This window comes from Balaenoptera physalus (assembly GCF_965194825.1).
Source record: "Balaenoptera physalus genome assembly, chromosome: 2".
Lineage (NCBI taxonomy): Eukaryota > Metazoa > Chordata > Mammalia > Artiodactyla > Balaenopteridae > Balaenoptera > Balaenoptera physalus.
Genome location: NC_138883.1, coordinates 63,699,108 through 63,719,770, shown reverse-complemented (window position 1 = coordinate 63,719,770; position 20,663 = coordinate 63,699,108). Strand labels below are relative to the sequence as shown.

Here is a 20,663-nt window from a genome sequence, read left to right as displayed (position 1 = left end):
AAAGACAATACAATCCATGTTCTTGGATTGGAAGAATCAACATTGTGAAAATGACTATAATACCCAAAGCAATCTACAGATTCAGTGCAATTCCTATCAAACTACCAATGGCATTTGTCACAGAACTAGAAGAAAAAATTTCACAATTTATATGGAAACACAAAAGACCCCGAATAGCCAAAGCAATCTTGAGAAAGAAAAACGGAGCTGGAGAAATCAGGCTCCCTGAGTTCACACTGTACTGCAAAGCTACAGTAATCAAGACAGTATGGTACTGGCAGAAGAAACAGAAATATAGATCAGTGGAACAGAATAGAAAGCCCAGAGTTAAACCCACGCACATATGGTCACTTTATCTATGATAAAGGAGGCAAGAATATACAATGGAGAAAAGACAGCCTCTTCAATAAGTGGTGCTGGGAATACTGGACAGCTATATGTAAAAGAATGAAATTAGAACACTTCTTAACACCGTACACAAAAATAAACTCAAAATGGATTAAAGACCTAAATGTAAGACCAGACACTATCAAACTCTTAGAGGAAAACATAGGCATAACACTCTATGACATAAATCACAGCAAGATCCTATTTGACCCACCTCCTAGAGAAATGGAAATAAAAACAAAAATAAACAAATGGGACCTAATGAAACTTAAAAGCTTTTCACAGCAAAGGACACCATAAAGGAGGTGAAAAGACAACCCTCAGAATGGGAGAAAATACTTGCAAACGAAGCAATGGATAAAGGATTAATCTCCAAAACATACAAACAGCTCATGGAGCTCAATATCAAAAAAACAAACAATCCAATCAAAAAATGGGCAGAAGACCTAAAAAGACATTTCTCCAAAGAAGATATACAGATTGCCAACAAACATATGAAAGGATGCTCAACATTTCTAATCATTAGAGAAATGCAAATCAAAACTACAATGAGGTATCACCTCACACCGGTCAGAATGGCCATCATCAAAAAATCTACAAACAATCAATACTTGAGAGGCAGTGGAGAAAAGGGAACCCTTCTGTACTCTTGGTGGGAATGTAAATTGATACAGCCACTATGGAGAACAGTATGGAGGTTCCTTAAAAAACTAAAAATAGAACTACCATATGACACAGCAATCCCACTACTGGGCATATACCCTGAGAAAACCATAATTAAAAAAGACACATGTACTCCAGTGTTCATTGTAGCACTGTTTACAGTAGCCAGGACATGGAAGCAACCTAAGTGTCCATCGACAGATGAATCGATAAAGAAGATGTGGCACATATATACAATGGAATGTTACTCAGCCTTAAAAAGAAACGAAATTGAGTTATTTGTAGTGAGGTGAATGGACTTAGAGTCTGTCATACAGAGTGAGGTAACTCAGAAAGAGAAAAACAAATAACATATGCTAACACAGATACATGGAATCTAAAAAAAAAAAAGGTTCTGATGAACCTAGGGGCAGGACAGGAATAAAGACGCAGACGTAGAGAATGGACTTGAGGACATGGGGCGCGGGAAGGGTAAGCTGGGACGAAGTGAGAGAGTGGCATTGACATATATACACTACCAAATGTAAAATAGATAGCTAGTGGGAAGCAGCTGCATAGCACAGGGAGATCAGCTCCGTGTTTTGTGACCACCTAGATGGGTGGGATAGGGAGGGTGGGAGGGAGATTCAAGAGGGAGGGGATATGGGGATATATGTATATGTATAGCTGATTCACTTTGCTATACAGCAGAAACTAACACAACATTGTAAAGCAATTATACTCCAATAAAGATGTTTAAAAAAATGCTTATAAAAGGGTGTTAAGTGGGAAAGTATGTTTAAAACACTATGTAATACAAGTTCAGTTATTAAAGAAAATGTAAAAAAAATTGAGGGGTTCACAGCTCATTCAGAAAAGATATGCAGCAGAATCATACAGGATTTCTGGCTTCCCTGGTGGCGCAGTGTTTAAGAATCCGCCTGCCAATGCAGGGGACATGGTTTCGAGCCCTGGTCTGGGAAGATCCCATATGCCACGGAGCAACTAAGCCCGTGCACCACAACTGCTGAAGCCCGTGCGCCACAACTGCTGAAGCCCGTGTGCCACAACTACTGAAGCCTGCATGCCTAGAGCCCGTGCTCTGCAACAAGAGAAGCCACCACAATGAGAAGCCCGCGCACCGAGACGAAGAGTAGTCCCCGCTCACTGCAACTAGAGAAAGCCTGCGTATAGCAACCAAGACCCAACGCAGCCAATAATAAATAAATAAATAAATTTATTTAAAAAAAAAAAGAATCATACAGGATTTTGTAATTGGAAAACTGGTTACTGCTTCATGCTGCTCTAGAAGTCGGTTGTTATATTTAATACGTATTAGATTTTATAATTCTAAATTGACATTGTGATCATTATGACTTTTTCAGAGTAGATTAAGCGTGCACTAACAATTTCCAAATTTTTTGTATTTGGAAGTTTTGCTGCTAAGTCATTTTTCCATGTTAAATAGCTATACAGAAATGGATCCTGTCATCATTGCCTCTGAAGGAGTGGAGAAATTCAAAAATGAAAATTTTGAAATTATTATTGTTGATACAAGTGGCCGCCATAAACAAGAAGACTCTTTGTTTGAAGAAATGCTTCAAGTTGCTAATGCTATAGTAAGTAGCTTAATTTAACAACATTATTAAGACTTTGGTTAAGTTAATTATAAACCCTGATTGAGTTTATGAACCATATAAATTATTTTTTGCCTGTAAGACAGATTCCAAGTAATTTATTTTTATTTTGGGCTCCTTTATCTGTATGATAAGGACTTAATCTTCTGTACATTAATATGAAATTTTCATGAGTATTGAAATGTTTCCTTTCTCACTTAATCATCTTATTAGTATGTATAAGAAAAAGTAACAAGCAAAAAAAATGAGAATTAGCCTTTAATAGCTGTTGAATTTCCTTTCTGTAAATTATTTAAATTAAATTAAAAACATTTGCTTTAGGTGAATTTTGAAAGACTTTTAAAATGAAGCATTTAAAAATATTAATCATCATTTAGTGTCTCTTTAAAATTGTGATGGAAATAACTTGGGAAGAATAAGTGGTTTATAGGTAATCTATAGCACATATTATGAACCCATGTTTTGCCATTGAGGTGTTGGCAGTAATTCTTTGGTTAATGATTAATACTAATACGTTGTTTTGTTTTGTTTAGCTGTGCCATTATTTTGACCTAGGTGAGCAGACCTAAGGGAAATGTCCTCATCTGTCCTTTATTTTGGTTTCAGCGCACACTCTTCTACTTTTTTTCTCTGATTTACTGTTTTTATTCCATTTGTCTAGAGTGTGATTCCTCTAGATCGTTGCTTAACTTTTTCCTCTTTATTCAGGCCTCAGCTCAAATGTTACCTCCAGACAGGTCTTCCCTGACCACCCTACAAAAAGAAGCCTCCCACACCTCAAAACTGATTTTCTCTGTTCCATTTTAATTGTTGTACATCTGAAATATTTATTTGCCTATTTTTTTATCTGTCTCCAGTGACTAGAATGTAGGCCCCACAAGGACAAGGATTTTCTTATTCATCTCTTTGACTGAGGACATAAATGGTGCCCAATACATAGTACTCCCTCAGTAAATACTGATTGATTGAATAATTATAATAAATATTTTTTATAGCTTCTAATGATGAAATTTGCTTAAGGTCAGTAAAAATATATATCTTTTCTATTTAAATTTTCTAGCAACCCGATAACATTGTTTATGTGATGGATGCCTCCATTGGGCAGGCTTGTGAAGCCCAGGCTAAGGCTTTTAAAGATAAAGTAGATGTAGCCTCAGTAATAGTGACAAAACTTGATGGTCATGCTAAAGGAGGTGGTGCACTCAGTGCGTAAGTATCATTGATGTTATTGTCCTGTGTCTTGGGCTTAGTGTGTGTGTGTGTGTGTGTGTGTGTGTGTGTGTGTGTGTGTATTTATGGCTTTCTTATTAATCATTTAAAATATATTCCAATATATTCCAATATGTTTAATCATTTAAAATATATTCCAACAGAATTTTGGAGTACCTCTGATGTAGTTCTTTAGCTAGTGAAAAGAAACTTGAGCTATGTACCTTTGTCTAATTACCTTTGAAATCTTCTAGAAATTTGTTTTCCTTTTTGAGGTTATTTTGTGTTTTCTTTTTCTTTGCAGAGTTGCTGCCACAAAAAGTCCAATTATTTTCATTGGTACAGGGGAACATATAGATGACTTTGAACCTTTCAAAACACAGCCTTTCATCAGCAAACTTCTTGGTGTGTACAGTGGTGGGGATATAGAAAAATCTTCAAGAAATAGTGTGAATTTTTAGGACAGATTAGGATTTTAATTCTGCCCTCTCACTAACTAGCTCAGGAAAATCATTTTCTTCTATGATTTATCTTCTTTACCTGCAAAATAAGGACGGTGGTTATCTGCTTCCTGTAGTTAGAGTGGTAAAATGAGCTATTAGATGGAAAGTTGCTTGGAAAAGTTTTAGAGCTCAATACCAGAAGCATGTTGTTGTAGTAATAGCAGTGATAATGGCAGCAAAACTTTCATAATGTCTCCAGGTGTTCGAGAGCATGGAATTTGGAATTAAACCCCGGGCCGCAGTTCCTGCTTTGTCACTTAACCTCTAGCTTCAATTTTTCACCTGTGAAGTGCAGTAGAAATATCTGAGCTGCCTATCTCACAGGCTTATTATGTATGTGCATGCATTTTGCATAATGTAAAACAGATACACTATTAGTTATTAATTTTACTTTTTTGGGTCTTATAGGTATGGGTGACATTGAAGGACTGATAGATAAAGTCAACGAGTTGAAGTTGGATGACAATGAAGCACTTATAGAGAAGTTGAAACATGGTATATGAGTAGCAAAAAGCATTTGCTCTCAGATGACTTACCTGGATTTCTTTTGATAAAGCTATAATTTGTTTGAAATGATACGTCCATTAAAGTCAATTCTTCAAATGTTTACTGTTTTAGATTTATATACAAATCATTTTAAATCTCAGGCATCTAAGCAATTGTAGAATGGAGTGTTTTTATTTTCTTTCTTGTAATCAAATTGCATTAAGATTAAAATTGAAGCTTACATTGGGTTCCTTGGAGTAAAACAGGTTAAAAGTACGTTAGAATACTCTCTTCTGATTTGTTTGTTTACTTATAAATTTTATATTTATATGTAATAAAACATATAAAAAGAAATTTAAAAGAATGAGATTAAATACCCACACATGTTTTCTTTACTCACATTGAAGACAACTCCTACTGAAACGTGATTAAGAGCTCAAGTTTTTTAACCTAGCATGTGACTTTTTCAAATTACTTAACCTCGGACTACCCTGGTGGTCCAGTGGTTAAGACTCCACGCTTCCACTGCAGGGGGTGCGAGTTCGATCCCTGGTCTGGGAAGTTCCACATGCCGCGGAGTGAAGCCAAATTAATTAATTAATTAATTAAATTGAAAAAAAATCATGTTCAAATTACTTAACCTCAATTTTCTTATGTGTAAAAAGTAGATAATACTAAGTATCTTCTTCATAGAGTTGTGAAGATTAAATTAGCTGATATATGTAAAATGTCCAGCATGTCAGAAGCATTTAACATATTACTGACGATTTCTGTTTTTCTCAAAATGATATTACTCTTAATTTCCATGGCCGCATACTATCCTGCCTCTTTGCTCCTTCTCATTCATCTTGTCAGGTGCCTATGCCTTTACTTCTCAAATGTTGATGTTTTCCAGGGATCATTCTAGGCCATCTTCTTTCTCTGGAGCTTCAGGCTCATATCTGTATGTTTCGATGCTTAGATCTTCCTTAGACGTTTAGTTCAGTTTATCCTTGTCTTCGCACCCTAACCTCCCACCCCAATGTTATCATCTATGAATTTAACATCATTGTCTTGTTGCCAAAGTCAGAAACTTGGATGTTGTCATCAACTCATCTCTTCCTCACTCTGCCCAGTCCTTTTCCCATCAGTCGTTAGTCCTAGTGATTCTACCTCCTGATTATCTCCATTCCATCCCCTACTTTCCAGCAACTATGCAAGTTCATCTCTTATCCAGATTGTTTATTCTGTCTTTTAACAGATATTCCAGTTTTTTGGACTCTTCCCCTTGGATCAGTTTTTTATACTTCAGCCGAAATGATCTTTCAGAAATGCAAATTTGATCCTATTACCTTTCTTAAAATCTTTCAGTAGCTTCCCATTTCCCTTAGAGTATTTTTGAATGACTCCACTATCTAACCCACATCTTCCGAGTCATGTTTTGACACTGTTGTTTTTAGCATTCTGTGTGCTGGTCATGCTGAATTTCTGTCAGTTTCTCAGATGTACGCTGCTGTCTCTGCCTTTGCCCTTGCTGGTCCCTCTGCCTGTTAGATAGTTATCCTCTCTTCTTCCTACTTCTGTGCTTCTTTATCCCAGCCAAACTGGCTAACTCCTACTCATACTTCAAGTCTTTCCTTAAATGTGCTTCAGGGACATTCTACCTTAGCCTTAGGCTAAGTTAGAACCCCCTACTGTATGTTTCCACTGGATCCTGTAATTGCTGTATGAGTCATCACAATGATTTGATGTCTGTCTTCCCTGCTGGAAAGTGAAGGTAGGTTTCATAGCTGTGTTCTTCCTCTTTTATGTTCACAGTACCTAGTACAATTTCTGGCACTTAGTAAGTCTTTAGTAAATATTTGTTGAATGAATGAATCTATCCTTTATTGCCTGATTCTTTCCCCCTGCCTTCCTCTATCATACATAGCCCAACCACTGCTTCTACTACCACACTAAACTGGGTAATATGTTCCTAGTCAGTCTGCTTTCTGACTCCTAGGTCTCTCTTTATATCTCTGCATTTTGCTTCTGCTTCTAACATTCTACTCATTTCTGATATCACCAAGGGCCTCCTAATTTCCAAATGTAGTGACCTTTCTCTTTCCTCTTGGCTCCCAATATTTAACAGTGTTATCTGCCTTTTATATTTTCAAACTCTTCACTTGGGTTCCATGACAGTGGATTTCTTATATTTATCATAGCTTCAATTGTCATTTCTGTAATATGTATTTTAGCCTTAACCTTCTCTACCACTGTTTTATTCTGCATTTCTAGCTGCCAGCTATAACATTTCTTTTAAGATATTGTACTGCTACTTCAAATTCAGAATGCCTAAAACCAAACACCATTTTTGTTTATATCTTAGGACAAAAATAGAAAATAATCTTTCTCCTTTGTCTTGTTCTTTCTGTTTTTCTCCTTAACTGAATTTACATAATAATGAAATGCTCAGATTCTAAGAATATCATTCAGTCAACTTTGACAAATGCACAGTAATCTACACTCCATCAGAAAATAGAACATTTCCATTACTCTAGAAAGTTTGCTTATTCCCCTTCCCAGTAAATACTTCATATTATAGGAATCCTAGAGTGTATCTTTTTTCCCACATGGTTTCTTTGACTCAGCATAATATTTTTGATATTTATCCAGGTGGTTGTACTCACCTGTAGCCTGTTCTTTTTTTTTTTTTTTTAATTTATTTATTTTATTTACTTTTGGCTGCATTGGGTCTTCGTTACTGCACACGGGCTTTCTCTAGTTGTGGTGAGGGGGACTACTCTTCGTTACAGTGCATGGGCTTCTCATTGCACTGGCTTCTCGTTGCAGAGCACGGGCTCTACACGCGTGGGCTTCGGTAGTTGTGGCCCGTGAGCTCAGTAGTTGTGGCTCGCGGGCTCTAGAGCGCAGGCTCAATAGTTGTGGTGCTTGGGCTCAGTTGCTCTGCGGCATGTGGGATCTTCCTGGACCAGGGCTTGAACCCGTGTGCCCTGCATTGGCAGGTAGATTCTTAACCACTGTGCCACCAGGGAAACCTGTAGCCTGTTCTTTTATTGCTGAGAGTAGTATTTCATCCAGAGTCTATCCATTTTCCAGTTCATGGACAGCTAAGCTGTGTAAGAAACTCCAAATAATCTTCTAAAGTGCTTTTGCCCATTTTATAATTCTCATCAGCAGTATATGAGAGTTCTGCTTGTTCTACATTCTCTTTAACTTTTGGTGTTGTCAGACTTTTTAATTTCAGTTATCCTAGTAGGTATAGTTTGTCTCCTTTGTTTTCACATTTCCTGTATTTATGTCCATTTTCTCTGATAGAATGTGAGCTTCTCTAGGATAGGCTCTATCTGTCTCCGCTGTATTCATCCTGTGATCTTGTGTGTAGTAACTGCTCAGTGAATATTTATTGATTGGATATTTTATACGTGTGCTTCAAGATGAGCCCATGATTAAGGGAAGTATTAGTTTTATTGACTGGAAATGTTCATTCTCTAATATATCTGCATCATTTATATTGTATTTCAGGTCAGTTTACGTTGCGAGACATGTATGAACAATTTCAAAATATCATGAAAATGGGCCCCTTCAGTCAGATCTTGGTTAGTTATACTAAAAAGATTTTTTCTAACCTCTTTTGTTTTTGTTAAAATTTCTAAGAAGAGATACACTTGCTTTAATTATTTTAATATTTGGGTAAAAATAGATACTTTTAAAACTTAGTATCAACATTAAAGCCATTGGTTAAATGTGAACATTCTGAACAATTAATCTCAAGCTATTATTGATTTTATGTTTAATATATCTTTTAGGGGATGATCCCTGGTTTCGGAACAGATTTTATGAGCAAAGGAAATGAGCAAGAGTCAATGGCAAGGCTAAAGAAATTAATGACAATAATGGATAGTATGAATGATCAAGGTAAGGTGGTAGATTATTTGACTTGGAGGACAATGTTCTGAATATCAGCAAGTTGAGAGTTTAACTATGTTCTTGTGGACAAGATGGGGAAAATTTAGGCTGAAAGATTATTGTTAGGGAGATTTCTAGCTGCTTGAAAGCTCTTGCTCAAAGGGTTGTGATTACTGGGTTGACCTCCTCATTGAGAGAAATGTCTAGTATAGTGCTTCTCCAAATGAGTTCTGTGGAGAGAACACAAGTTCTTTATGGTGTTGATAGAAATAACTTAAAAGGGGAGTTCTGTAGTCAAATAAATTTGGGGGAATGCTGAGTTAAAAAAAAAAAAACTATAGTAAGTTTATTTATTGTATGTCTCCTCAGAGCTCTAATATGCTAACATGAATTGGGAATCTGTAAGAGAGAGATAGTTTATGCAGTGTTTACCAGCTTACTTTGCTCTGTAACTCAAGGTTTCGGTCTTCTCAAGTACACTGCTCTATCTCTAATCCTACATTATCCCTCTCTCCTGTACTTTCAGGTCCTCAGCCCATGAACATTTCTAGACCCATGACCTCTTTATCTTTTTCCCAGTTTTTTTAGCACCCTTTCTGATTCAACCCAGCAGGCATGCCAAACATTTATCACCCTTTTGTAGGCCTTCTACTCTTGATCTCTGTTCTTATTTACAAAGAAATACAGGCTTTTGACATTGAATTCTTTCAGCCTTTGGCTGATTTACCTATGAGGTTGTGACAGCCACAAACCATTCTTAAAGCTTTTTCAAGGACCTCTCTCCATCAGTAAAATCCTCTCCTATATCTGCAGTCTCTCCTTACCTACTGACTTTTTCCCCCCATCAATATATAAACATTCTTTCTTAAGTTCACAGTTTCACATTTTCTAGGCTTTACTTCTCCCGTATGCTTTTACTCTGTCTCTCTTTTCAGTCAGGCTTCTTAAAAGAATGGTTTATGTTCCCAAACTACTGAAATCTGACTTCTCTCCCCACCATTACTGTGAAATAAATCATACAAAGATTTTCAGTAACCTTCTACTGGTCTACTCTAATGGATACTCTTCAGTTCTTTTCTTGACCTTTACAACATTGGATGTTAATCACCTTTTTTTCTTGGTTTCCATTATACCATCTCCCCATTTTACCCTTACCTTTCTTGTTTTTTTTTTGTTTGTTTTTTTGTTTTGTTTTGTTTTGTTTGTTTGTGTTTTTGGCTGTGCTGTGTGGCTTGCAGGATCTCAGTTCCCGGATCAGGGATTGAACTGGGGCCACGGCAGTGAAAGCCCGGAATCCTAACAACTAGGCCACCAGGGAACTACACATACCTTTCTTGTTCACTTAGTCTCTTTCACTGGTCTCATCCTCACCCAACCTCTTGAATGAATATATGCTACAGGGTTCTGTCCTCAGCTAGTGTTTCTTATCATTCTGCTCAGTTTTGAATAATTTATCCACATCTATGCTTTGTCTACTGCCTGATTATTTTTTGTAGTCTCTACATCTTTCCTGATCTCTAGGCCTTCATAGTAACCCAAATAATGTTCCTCTCTCATCTCTGTATCTTCAACACTATTAAAAGTTTTACATGTAGAATTAATAACTGCAGCCGTATCTAGAGTGTTTATTCTGCCCTAGGTACTGTCCTGAGCACTTTACATATTTTAACCCACAACAACTCTTAAGGGACAATTCTGGGGTCAAAATCCAATCTAGCTGTTACAGATTAGGATACAGGGAAGTTGAGTAATCTGCCAAAGGTCACTAGTTAGGGAATGGAGAGGCTGGGCTTCTGGCTTGAGAGTCTATACTCTGGATCACTTCCTGTCTAGGTGCTCACTGAATGGTGGACAGACATCTCTATTACATGTCTGAGAGTTTTCTGAGGTACATCAGGTCAAAAATGTAGTGCTTCTGCTTTGGTGAGTGACACTTCCATCTATCTATTCAGTCACCCAAGCTAGAAACTGGGGTCAACTTAGATTTACTATCTAGTCATTCTATTGATCATGGGTATAGAGGTATTGAGATGCCTAACTTTTCTCCTTTCAGTTGTGTCAGTTTTGCTTCGTGTATTTTGAAGCTCTTTTGTTGGGTGCATACACATTTAGGATTGTTATGTCTTCTTAGTGAATTGACCTGACCCTTTTATCATTACGTATGTAATGTTCTCCTTTGTCCTGCTCCACTTTATCTGATATTAATGCAACCACTCCAGCTTTCTTTTAATTAGTTGTTTGTATTGTATATCTTTTTCTATCCTTTTACCTTTAACCTACCTGTATCATTATATTTGAAGTGAGTTTCATATTAACAACATGTTATGTTGTTTCTTTTTTAATAATTCTGATAATCTTTTAACTGATATATTATTCATATATTAGGATTTAGTTCTGCCATTTTATCTTTTGTTCTGTTTGTTCACTCTGATTTTTTTTCTTCTGTTTTCTCTTTTCTACTTTCCTATGGATTGTTTGAACATTATTTATTATTCTATTTTAATGTATCTGTATGTTTTTGAGTTTGTTTCTTTGAGTAGCTTTCTTAGTGGTTGCTCTAGGTATTACAATATATATACATATTTAACTTATCTCAGTCCATTTGTATCAGTATTTCATCACTTCAGGTACAATATAGAAACCTTAACATCACCTTAGACTTAGTGAGTTATACTTCCTAAATATTTCTCATATCTTCTCTCTCCTCTTTGTCTCTGTATCCCCTGCATTAGTTCATACACTCATCATTCCTTACCTGGATTGCTACAGTAGCCTCCTGACATTTCCCTTTCTCTTTTTTCACTCTTTTAATCTGCCTTCCTCACTGCCACAAGAATAATCTTTCTAAACATAACAGTTCTGGGATCGAAATCTTTCAGTGGCTCTACGTTGTCCTCGTGATGAATTCCCAACTCCTAAGCCTGGTGTACAAGTTCTGTTATAATTTTGTCCTTACTTACTTTTATAACCTCTTAAATCTCTCAGCTCTTATCCATGCTTTGTTCCTTCTACACAAAACTGTTTTCATTTATTCTAGGAATCCATGTTCTGCTTCCTAGAATATCCCTTGCTCCTTTCTCTTCTTTACTTATACTTGTCCTTCAGGACTACACAGTTAAAGAGAAACCACCAGCATGGAGCCTTTCCTGACTTCCTTTCTTCTTTGAATTATGTCCCCTTCTGCTTTTTGCTTAACTGTGTCCTGTTGCTTGCCAGGATGTGCTGTTATTCGCTGTCTTCTTTCTCTCACTCCATTTGAGCTCTTGGAAGGAATATGATACACATTTCTAAATGTTTTATCATGAAGATGTGGCTTAAAAGCTGCATTTATGAAACGGATTTAGAGGTTTTAACGGACTATAAGTTTATTATGAGATAATTTGATCTTTATTTGTATTACATGAGTAATTAGTCTTCCCCTGGATTTCAGTTCACTTCTGGACAATATGCTTAGAGGGCATAGACAAATTAGAAAATGTAGTTAGGAAATCAGCATGGTAAATGGGGTGCTAAACCATGTTATAAGAGGAACAGTCAAAAGAGTTGGATATTTGTCACCTGGAGAAAATTCACAGGAGTCATCATGGCTCTCAAATAATTTGAAAGCCTTATTCTTTGTGCCTGGCAAGGAGACATCTATGCAAAATAGGAAGGAATGTCAGGCAAACATATTTCATTTTAATATGTGAAAAGATTTTCCATAATTACAGATATTAGAATGGCATAGATTGACTTATTTTGGATAGTGGGTCATCTCTCCTGGGGTCGTTAAATCAAAGTTAGGTGATCACTTATTGGGGGATATTGTGGAGAGAATGCAAACATAATAGAAATTTTGTTCCTGAGATTGCATGCAACTAATGCCATAAGAAATGTACCTCGTATTCTAAGAGTTATCAAAACACTGGAAGGAATTAACTCATTCTTTATGTTACAGAAAGCATTAAAAGACTAGTAGTAATTACTTGATTATATAGGAAATAATACAATTATTCTGCTGATTATAGATAGAACCTACCTACTTCTACTTGCTTATATGCCTAAATTTATGATTTAAAGGATAATAGTTATTTAGAGCTAAGGTGAGCACTTTTGTTCCTTTTTGAAATATACCTTATACCTCTGGCATATACTCTGAGGAGCAGTTGGATATGAGATATAGAAAGGGTGGACAAAGAAAATTTTTTCAAAGAAAAATTTTCAGAATGTTCTATTTTACTTAAACTGTAGGGTGAGTAGATGCGTATTTGTTTTATTGTTTTTATAGCTTATGGATATTATAAATATTCTTTTGAATATATTCCATGCTTATTTTTTAAAAACCAGATGCAGACACACAGCAGATGATAACAACATTTGTTAAATCTGGTTGGTGGTTTGACCACTGTATTTTCTGTGTGTAAGATATTTGCATGTAACTGCTTTGACAATGAATGTTAATTGTGTGTACGAGAAAGTTATTGACCCTTGCCTACAGAACTTGACAGTACTGATGGTGCCAAGGTTTTTAGTAAGCAACCAGGAAGAATCCAAAGAGTAGCAAGAGGATCAGGTGTGTCAACGAGAGATGTACAAGAACTTTTGACACAATATACCAAATTTGCACAGATGGTAAAAAAGATGGGAGGTATCAAAGGACTTTTCAAAGGTAAGAAAAATAACAAGCTCATCATTAGTTGACACACTGAAAGGAAAGAAAGAGGTTGAGAAACTAAAAATTAAAGCCAGGGAGTACTGCCAGTATTAGAAAATATACTGCTGAATTTCATGTTATATTCAAGTACTTCCAGGATTTATAATGCAATCTGTGATTTATCTGTTTTCAGATTCAAGGTAATAAATGCTAATATTTAAAAAAATCACACTTAATGACTTTATTTTTGTGACATTATAGCATATATTAAAGAAAATTTAGAGAATATAAGGAAATATAAGAAAAAAATTTAAAACACCCATTACCTTTACTCCCCAGAGAGTCCCATGGGTCTTATTGCAAATAACATTTGATATAACTAGTGTTTTTTCTTTTCAAACATCATGACTTTTTTTCCATATTGTCAGATATTCTTCAGAATATAACTTTTAACCACTGAGTACTATTCCAGTTACGCATGTATCTTTGTTTAGCACAATGCATCTTTGTTGGATGTTTAGGTTGATTTCATATCAGTATCAGTTCTTGTATCAGTTTCTGTGCAGTCTTCCGTGAGGCCAGGGATTTTGTCTGTTTTGATCAGAAATATAGTAGATGCAGAATAAATTTTGTAATAATTCAGTATTTCCAATTTAATGGTCAAATGTTTTTCAATATGTTTTTTCGATTACTCACGTTTAACATTTCTTCGTACATTTATTGGTTTGAATTTTCTTGGTGAATCCCCTCTTACTTAGGTTACTTGTCCATTTGTTTTATTTTTTTCCTTATTGCTTTGTAATAACTCTTTAAAATTCTTGGACTATATCTGCAAATATTTTTCCCAAAATTTCATTTGCCTTTCATTTTTATTTATATTTTTAATTAAAAATGAAGTTTTTATTTTTTTAAATTAATTAACTAATTTATTTATTTGGCTGCATCAGGTCTTAGTTGCGGTATGCAGGATCTTCGTTGAAGCACGCGGGGTCTTTCATTGCAGCACGCAGTCTCTTTGTTGTGGCGCGCAGACTCCAGAGCATGCAGGCTCAGTAGCTGCAGCATGCAGGCTTAGTTGCTCCGCAGCATGTGGGATCTTAGTTCCCCGACCAGGGATCAAACCCACATCCCCTGCCTTGGAAGGCGGATTCTTAACCACTGGACCACCAAGGAAGTGCCTGTAGTTTTCATTTTTAATGCAGCCAGGCCTTTTAGTTTGGTTTCTTTTATACTCATAAAAGCCTTCCCCATGTTGATATCACAGTAGTCACCTATATTTTCTTCTACTTGTTGTTGGTTTTTTTTTAGGTTTTAGACTCTTTATCCCACCTAGAATTTATTTTGCTGTGTATTGTCTAAGGTAAAAAGGTAAGTTTGTTTTTCCAAAGGGTTAAAATCAACTGTCCTAGCCCTCTCTTTAAAGTTTTTTTCTATATCATAAACACTATTAAGATGAATTATTTAAGAAATACTGATTAGGCAAACTCCAAAGATGAATAATACCACTGAATAGCTTTCTAAAAAAGATGGGTATTTACATAAGTTTTTATCACGTTTTGTCTTTGACAGTTTCCTTATTTTCCTTGCCTGCTATATCCTATTTTCTTTTTTGTGACAAGGGGGAAAAGTTAGGCAAACAAATTTAAAATTGGTTATAATTCCTAACGTCACATACTATTTCAGATAGTGATTTATAAACACATTAAGTCAGTTTAACATCTTTCCCAAATGACCCTGACTGTTCTTGATAGAACTACTGCAGATCTGTTGGTCAGATCTTGTCTAAGCATTAACTGCTCAATAAAGACACAACCAAGGTGAAGTGGGCAGTGGATATGGTACACGTCCTTGTCACACCAAAGTCTTAATAATTTTTTGAAGTTTTAAGTCCTCAGAGACAAAAACTCTTACCACAAATCACCAGTGGTCGTAGAATTCACATCTTACACAAATTTATTAATTATGAAACATTTTTTACAGGTTTTATCATCTTTTATAAAAACACATTTTCTTTCATTCATAGTTCTTAATTCATTTAATTTATTCATATTAGCCAGCTTTGATCAGAGAATCAGGGTCATCTTTGATTTGCATTTTCACAAATGTTCTTGAGAAGTACCAGAGTTAATGTTCCTTTGAAATAAATAGTTTTGCTGAAGCAGCTCTACTTATTCATTGCTATTGCATCAATGATGTCTTTGGCTTTCTGTCTCTTAAGAGCACAGCAGTTACTCTCTAAAGGATGCTCTTATCGCTTCTGCCCCAGTGTGCATCTCTTTCATTGGCTGCCTTTTTACTGTGGAGTTTCGACTGAGTGTGTAGAAATTCATTAATAAATGGAGTTACGTTATTCTTTCTATTCTCTGGAGCTTTTTGTTATTTATAATAGCTTCTTAGATATACACATCTTCAGGTTCTCTCATACTCATTCTTTCATATCCATTTATCAGTAATCCACTCTCTTTCCCAATTAACCCATATCTATAAAGTTTTTTGTTCAGCATTCTACCATGTCACTATTAAACAATTGTTATAGCTTACTATTAATAACCACTGGATATGGTTTTGCTTATAGTGGCTCATTCACAGATATAAGTAAAAACGTTAACAAAAATTGTAGTCCTTAAGAAAGTTCCTTAGGGCTTCCCTGGTGGTGCAGTGGTTAAGAATCCGCTTGCCAAAGCAGGGGACACAGGTTCGAGCCCTGGTCCGGGAAGATCCCACATGCCACGGAGCACCTAAGCCCGTGCACCACAACCACTGAGCCTGCACTCTAGAGTCCGCAAGCCACAATTACTGTGCCCATGCACCTAGAGCCCGTGCTCTGCAACAAGAGAAGCCACCGCAATGAGAAGCCCATGCACCGCAACGAAGAGTAGCTCCCGCTCGCCGCAACTAGAGAAAACCCGAGCGCAGCAACGAAGACCCAACACAGCCAAAAATAAATAAATAAAATAATTAAAAAAAAAAAGAAAGTCCCTTAATATTGAATTTCACTTGTTCTTTCTCAAAAATATGTATGTAATTGGGATAAAGAGTAGAAGGGAATATGTACAAATAGAAATCATTGTATTAGAGTGATAAGATTATAGGTTTTTTTCTTTATATTTACTCAATTTCTATGATACCCTGATTATATTACAGTCTATATTGCCTCAAAACCTTTTTTTTTTCAGGTGGTGACATGTCTAAGAATGTGAGCCAGTCACAGATGGCAAAATTGAATCAACAAATGGCCAAAATGATGGATCCTAGAGTTCTTCATCACATGGGTAAATACAAAGTTGTTGCCAGTTGCTAATACTTGGTTTAGTTTATAAGGGTTGAGTTTTAATAAGTCTTTTGTTGTGATATGAAAATCTGTTCAAACAATGTATGATGTAAGTAAAAGGGCCATCTAACTTCTAAGTTGAATGGTTGTAACAGTGCTGTATAAGCTGAAGTTTTATTCACTCCTCTACTGCTGTTTGTGATTTTTGAGCAAGCTACTTAATCATCTTTTGTTAATGCTTGTTCTGGTGACCTTTTGCCTTAGTTTAGAATCTGGATAGTTTCATTGATGAGACTTTGGAACTATATAACGATTTTGAAAACCCAGTTCCACTTTTACCATGTAACCTATAAAAAGTTCCTTAAACTTTCTGAACCTCACTTTCCCCTTCTGTAAAATCACAGGCAATAGCTCGTCAGGAAATTATGATGATTAAATGAGCTAATAGATAGGAAAGCATTTAGTACAGTTCTGGGCATAGAGTAGATGTTCAATAATGGTGAATTGTTTTCTTACTTTAAGTCCTATGAAATAACTACCCCCGATCCCTGCCCCAAATTATTACTATTTACAAGACTCAGACTTCCCAGGAAAAAAATTTTTGTTTAGATTTACTGACTCCCTACTGTGTGACAGGTACTGTTCTAAGATCTCTTCATGTAGTATGTATTTCTCATAATGTGATGAGGTAAGTTATTCATTCTCTTTTATAGATGAGTATACTGGTTATAATACAAATTTGTATGTACTTTAAGGCTGATGCAGTCAGAACCCAGTATATTTTTTAGAAGTTCAGGTACTTATTAGGCAAAAGTAACAAATGTTTCAAGTTGTGTTTAATAATTATCTGATTTTATTCTACTCTCACTCTAGGTGGTATGGCAGGACTTCAGTCAATGATGAGGCAGTTTCAACAGGGTGCTGCTGGCAATATGAAAGGCATGATGGGATTCAATAACATGTAAAGAAGATGCCTTAATATAAACTGACTCAGTTGATTACATTGTTTGCTGAGACCTCAGTGTTTCCCTCCTTTTTGCAAATGGGAAAAAAAAGTATTTTTCTTGTCTGTCTTGCGCCTTTTCTTTCTCTCCTCATCTTTTTTCCCCCTCCTTTTCTTTTTCCTTCCTTCCTTTTTCCCTCCCTCCCTTTCATATAAGGGAGGAATATATGGTTTTTGTGGAAATCATTATATTTTTGCTTTAGAGTTTCTTCTGTTAGTTTTCAGCCATCATAACACTTCTTAAGTTAAGCAGATCATGATGTAAAATTTTAGTATTGATACTTAAAAGTTTTTAATTGTCTCAAAGGCCAAGCATTGCATTTGTAAACAGTCCTGGTCAGTAGTTACATGATGTCTCAATAAAAGTGCTGTAAAATAAACTTCAAAGTCGTTATAAGTTAAGGGGTTGTTAACTTTCTTTATGGCTTAAAATTATCAGTGTATCATGTTAAAAGGCAGACAGAGGAGCTAATATGTAAAACTATTCTCATAAGTATACCTTTATTGGGACATATGATAGAGTAACCTAACCATTAGTATTAGGAATTTTTGTTTAACTTGGAATAATCAAGATAATTTTGCCGTAGAAAATCTTAGGTCTGCCATTTAAATTGAAATTGTGAATTTGGTTACAGTTCACAATTTAATGTTTTGTATATAACTTGCATTTTTTTTACCTCATATTTTTGAAGCCTTAATGGCAATATTTGATTTTCTTGAGAAGCCAATTTTGTTATGTTTCTTACATACCAAAAATCTGCTTGAAGAAATTGATATACTTTGATGATAATAGCTAATGTATAGACCTCCTAATGGGAATATAACTGCAAATATTAGGCTGTCACTATTATATATTAAAAATAACGAGACCATGACAAGATTGACTTGGTTGTTGGTTACTTTGGATTGCTGCACAGTTCAATTAGGACAATGGCTTTTCAGTAAGTTATGGAATTAATTTAAAATACTAGAATAATTATTGTACCTACTCATTATTGACATCGTGAAGATAATAGATATGGTATAACAGTTTATTTTGAACTAGGGTGAACTGATTTTGAACTAGGACTAACTGATATTCAGCAAAGAATTGATTTGTAGAAGTAGAAGAGAGTGAAAGAAATAGCTAGTTTTTATAGTATTAATTTTTTATAACTCAAGTGTTTTAAAAGGGTCTTAAAATCCAAAGTATCTTCAGAAAATAATTACATAGAGAATGCAACCGATTTTCTTGTTTATTTGGGCAAAGATTTTATATACCACCAAATCATTTTCACCAGCCAAAAACTTTAATATCCCTATAGAATATTTGTATACCCTGTAAAAATTACGTATCTTGCATTCTGCAGAAATGTCATCACAAGGTCCAGCTACAGAAATTTGACAATGGAGAAAATACTGTTCTCCAAATTAGTTTCTTATTAAACTGATGCATACCACCTTTTCTGGGCATGCATTTTTGTGATTTCTATCCTCAGGGTACCACTTTTTCATTTTGACCAAAAAAGGAAATGAGGCACTTGGCCAAACTTTATGGCTTTGGGCATTGTTGTTAGTATTTTTGGGTGTGATGCAAATTATATTTTTCAGAAGCAAAAATAACAGTGGCAAAGGACAACTAAAGGTCCAGAACATGTAGGTCAGCTTCTGTTTCTCTTGCCTCTTCTATAAAATGAGGAAATTGGGGATGTTCTCTGAAATTCTGATTCCATTAATTCCTCAACCTGGCATCTTTTTAGTTACAAAAGCTATCTTTCAGTTCTCACAGTTTTTATCAAAGTACTCATTTTTTGAAAGCATAAGTACTATATACCAGAATTAAATTCTTTAATAATTTGAACAAATGTCTTTTTATTTTCACTGTTGTTAAAATTGGTTCCTTAGCTTTTTGATATATGTTCTATTTCCAACTTAGACCACTAGCTAGATCTAATATCATACAACATTGGATTCTTCTTGGATTTTATTATAATGTTACTTAAATATGTACAAACATAAAATTAGGTATAATTTCTTGCATTTACAATGCTTATGTAATTTTAAAACAAAACCAAACAGAGCTTAATTATCAGAAAACTACAATACCTAGAAAAGGCAAATTAATAATTTAATCTGATGGATGTCAGTGTTCTGAAAGTATCATATTTGCTAGCATGTAAAATATAAGGTGTATACACAATGCATTGCAACTTTATGGAGGAATTTTTTGGAAAAAATTAATTACTTTTCATCATGTAGTAAAAGCAATTTTAAAGTGTGTTACATAAACCATTATATTGTTCAAATAAATACAGTGTGTCATAATGTGAGAAGTCCTAAGTTCTGATATGCAGTAATATTGTACTAACCTTGAATAGACATATAACGCACATAGCTAAAAAGAAATGTATTGTTATCAAAAATACTGATATAGAGAAGGCAATAAGACCAGGAAATTACTAGAACTAAAGTTTCCTCATGCATATTAATGTTGGAAATATTACTATAATATTAATACCTTATGTCAGTGAATGTAGAGGTTCTGAAAAGTAAACCATAATATAAAATAAAATTGAATGAATTTCTTTTACAGGTAGCTCTAGTACATATAAACAGAAATTTGAGTAAAAAATGGAACAAAGTGTTTAAAATAAATGTGAAGGAATTTCAGCTTGTTGATTGTGTATGCAGTAAAAGCAAGTATTTTACTATAATAAAAAATAATAGCAACCACAGAATTTGAATGAGCCAGGGAGAACCATGGCTAAATAACAACTAAATGTAAATAAGTTTTGGTCTTCCTTAAAACCTGGCAATAATTATTAATAAAGCCAAGTAAGGTGCATATTCAAAACTAGAAAGCCATCATCACAGCCCAAATCTGTTTCTGTTCATTGCTGGCATTCACTGGATTAGAAACGTAGTCATCTTTAAAATTCTGCTGTAAACTCCAGTTACCATGCTCTGAACATTAAGCTATTGCATTACAGTTAAACCTAATGCCTTTTTTGCTTCTGAGCCATGA

General features: G+C 35.1%; 1 protein-coding gene across 3 annotated transcripts in view; it reads left to right on the top strand.

Annotated features, from left to right (window-relative positions):
- Positions 1–18,539, top strand: part of SRP54 (signal recognition particle 54) — a 41,563-nt gene extending 23,024 nt beyond the window's left edge. For all 3 annotated transcript variants that reach the window (XM_082452178.1, XM_082452179.1, XM_082452180.1), the window contains 9 exons: positions 2,498–2,648; positions 3,727–3,875; positions 4,180–4,280; positions 4,787–4,873; positions 8,369–8,442; positions 8,653–8,761; positions 13,230–13,400; positions 16,562–16,657; positions 17,530–18,539. In XM_082452178.1, the coding sequence (XP_082308304.1) occupies positions 2,498–2,648; positions 3,727–3,875; positions 4,180–4,280; positions 4,787–4,873; positions 8,369–8,442; positions 8,653–8,761; positions 13,230–13,400; positions 16,562–16,657; positions 17,530–17,621 (1,030 nt within the window). In that variant the 3' untranslated portion in view covers positions 17,622–18,539. The remainder of the gene's footprint in view (positions 1–2,497; positions 2,649–3,726; positions 3,876–4,179; positions 4,281–4,786; positions 4,874–8,368; positions 8,443–8,652; positions 8,762–13,229; positions 13,401–16,561; positions 16,658–17,529) is intronic.
- Positions 18,540–20,663: the final 2,124 nt, after the last annotated feature.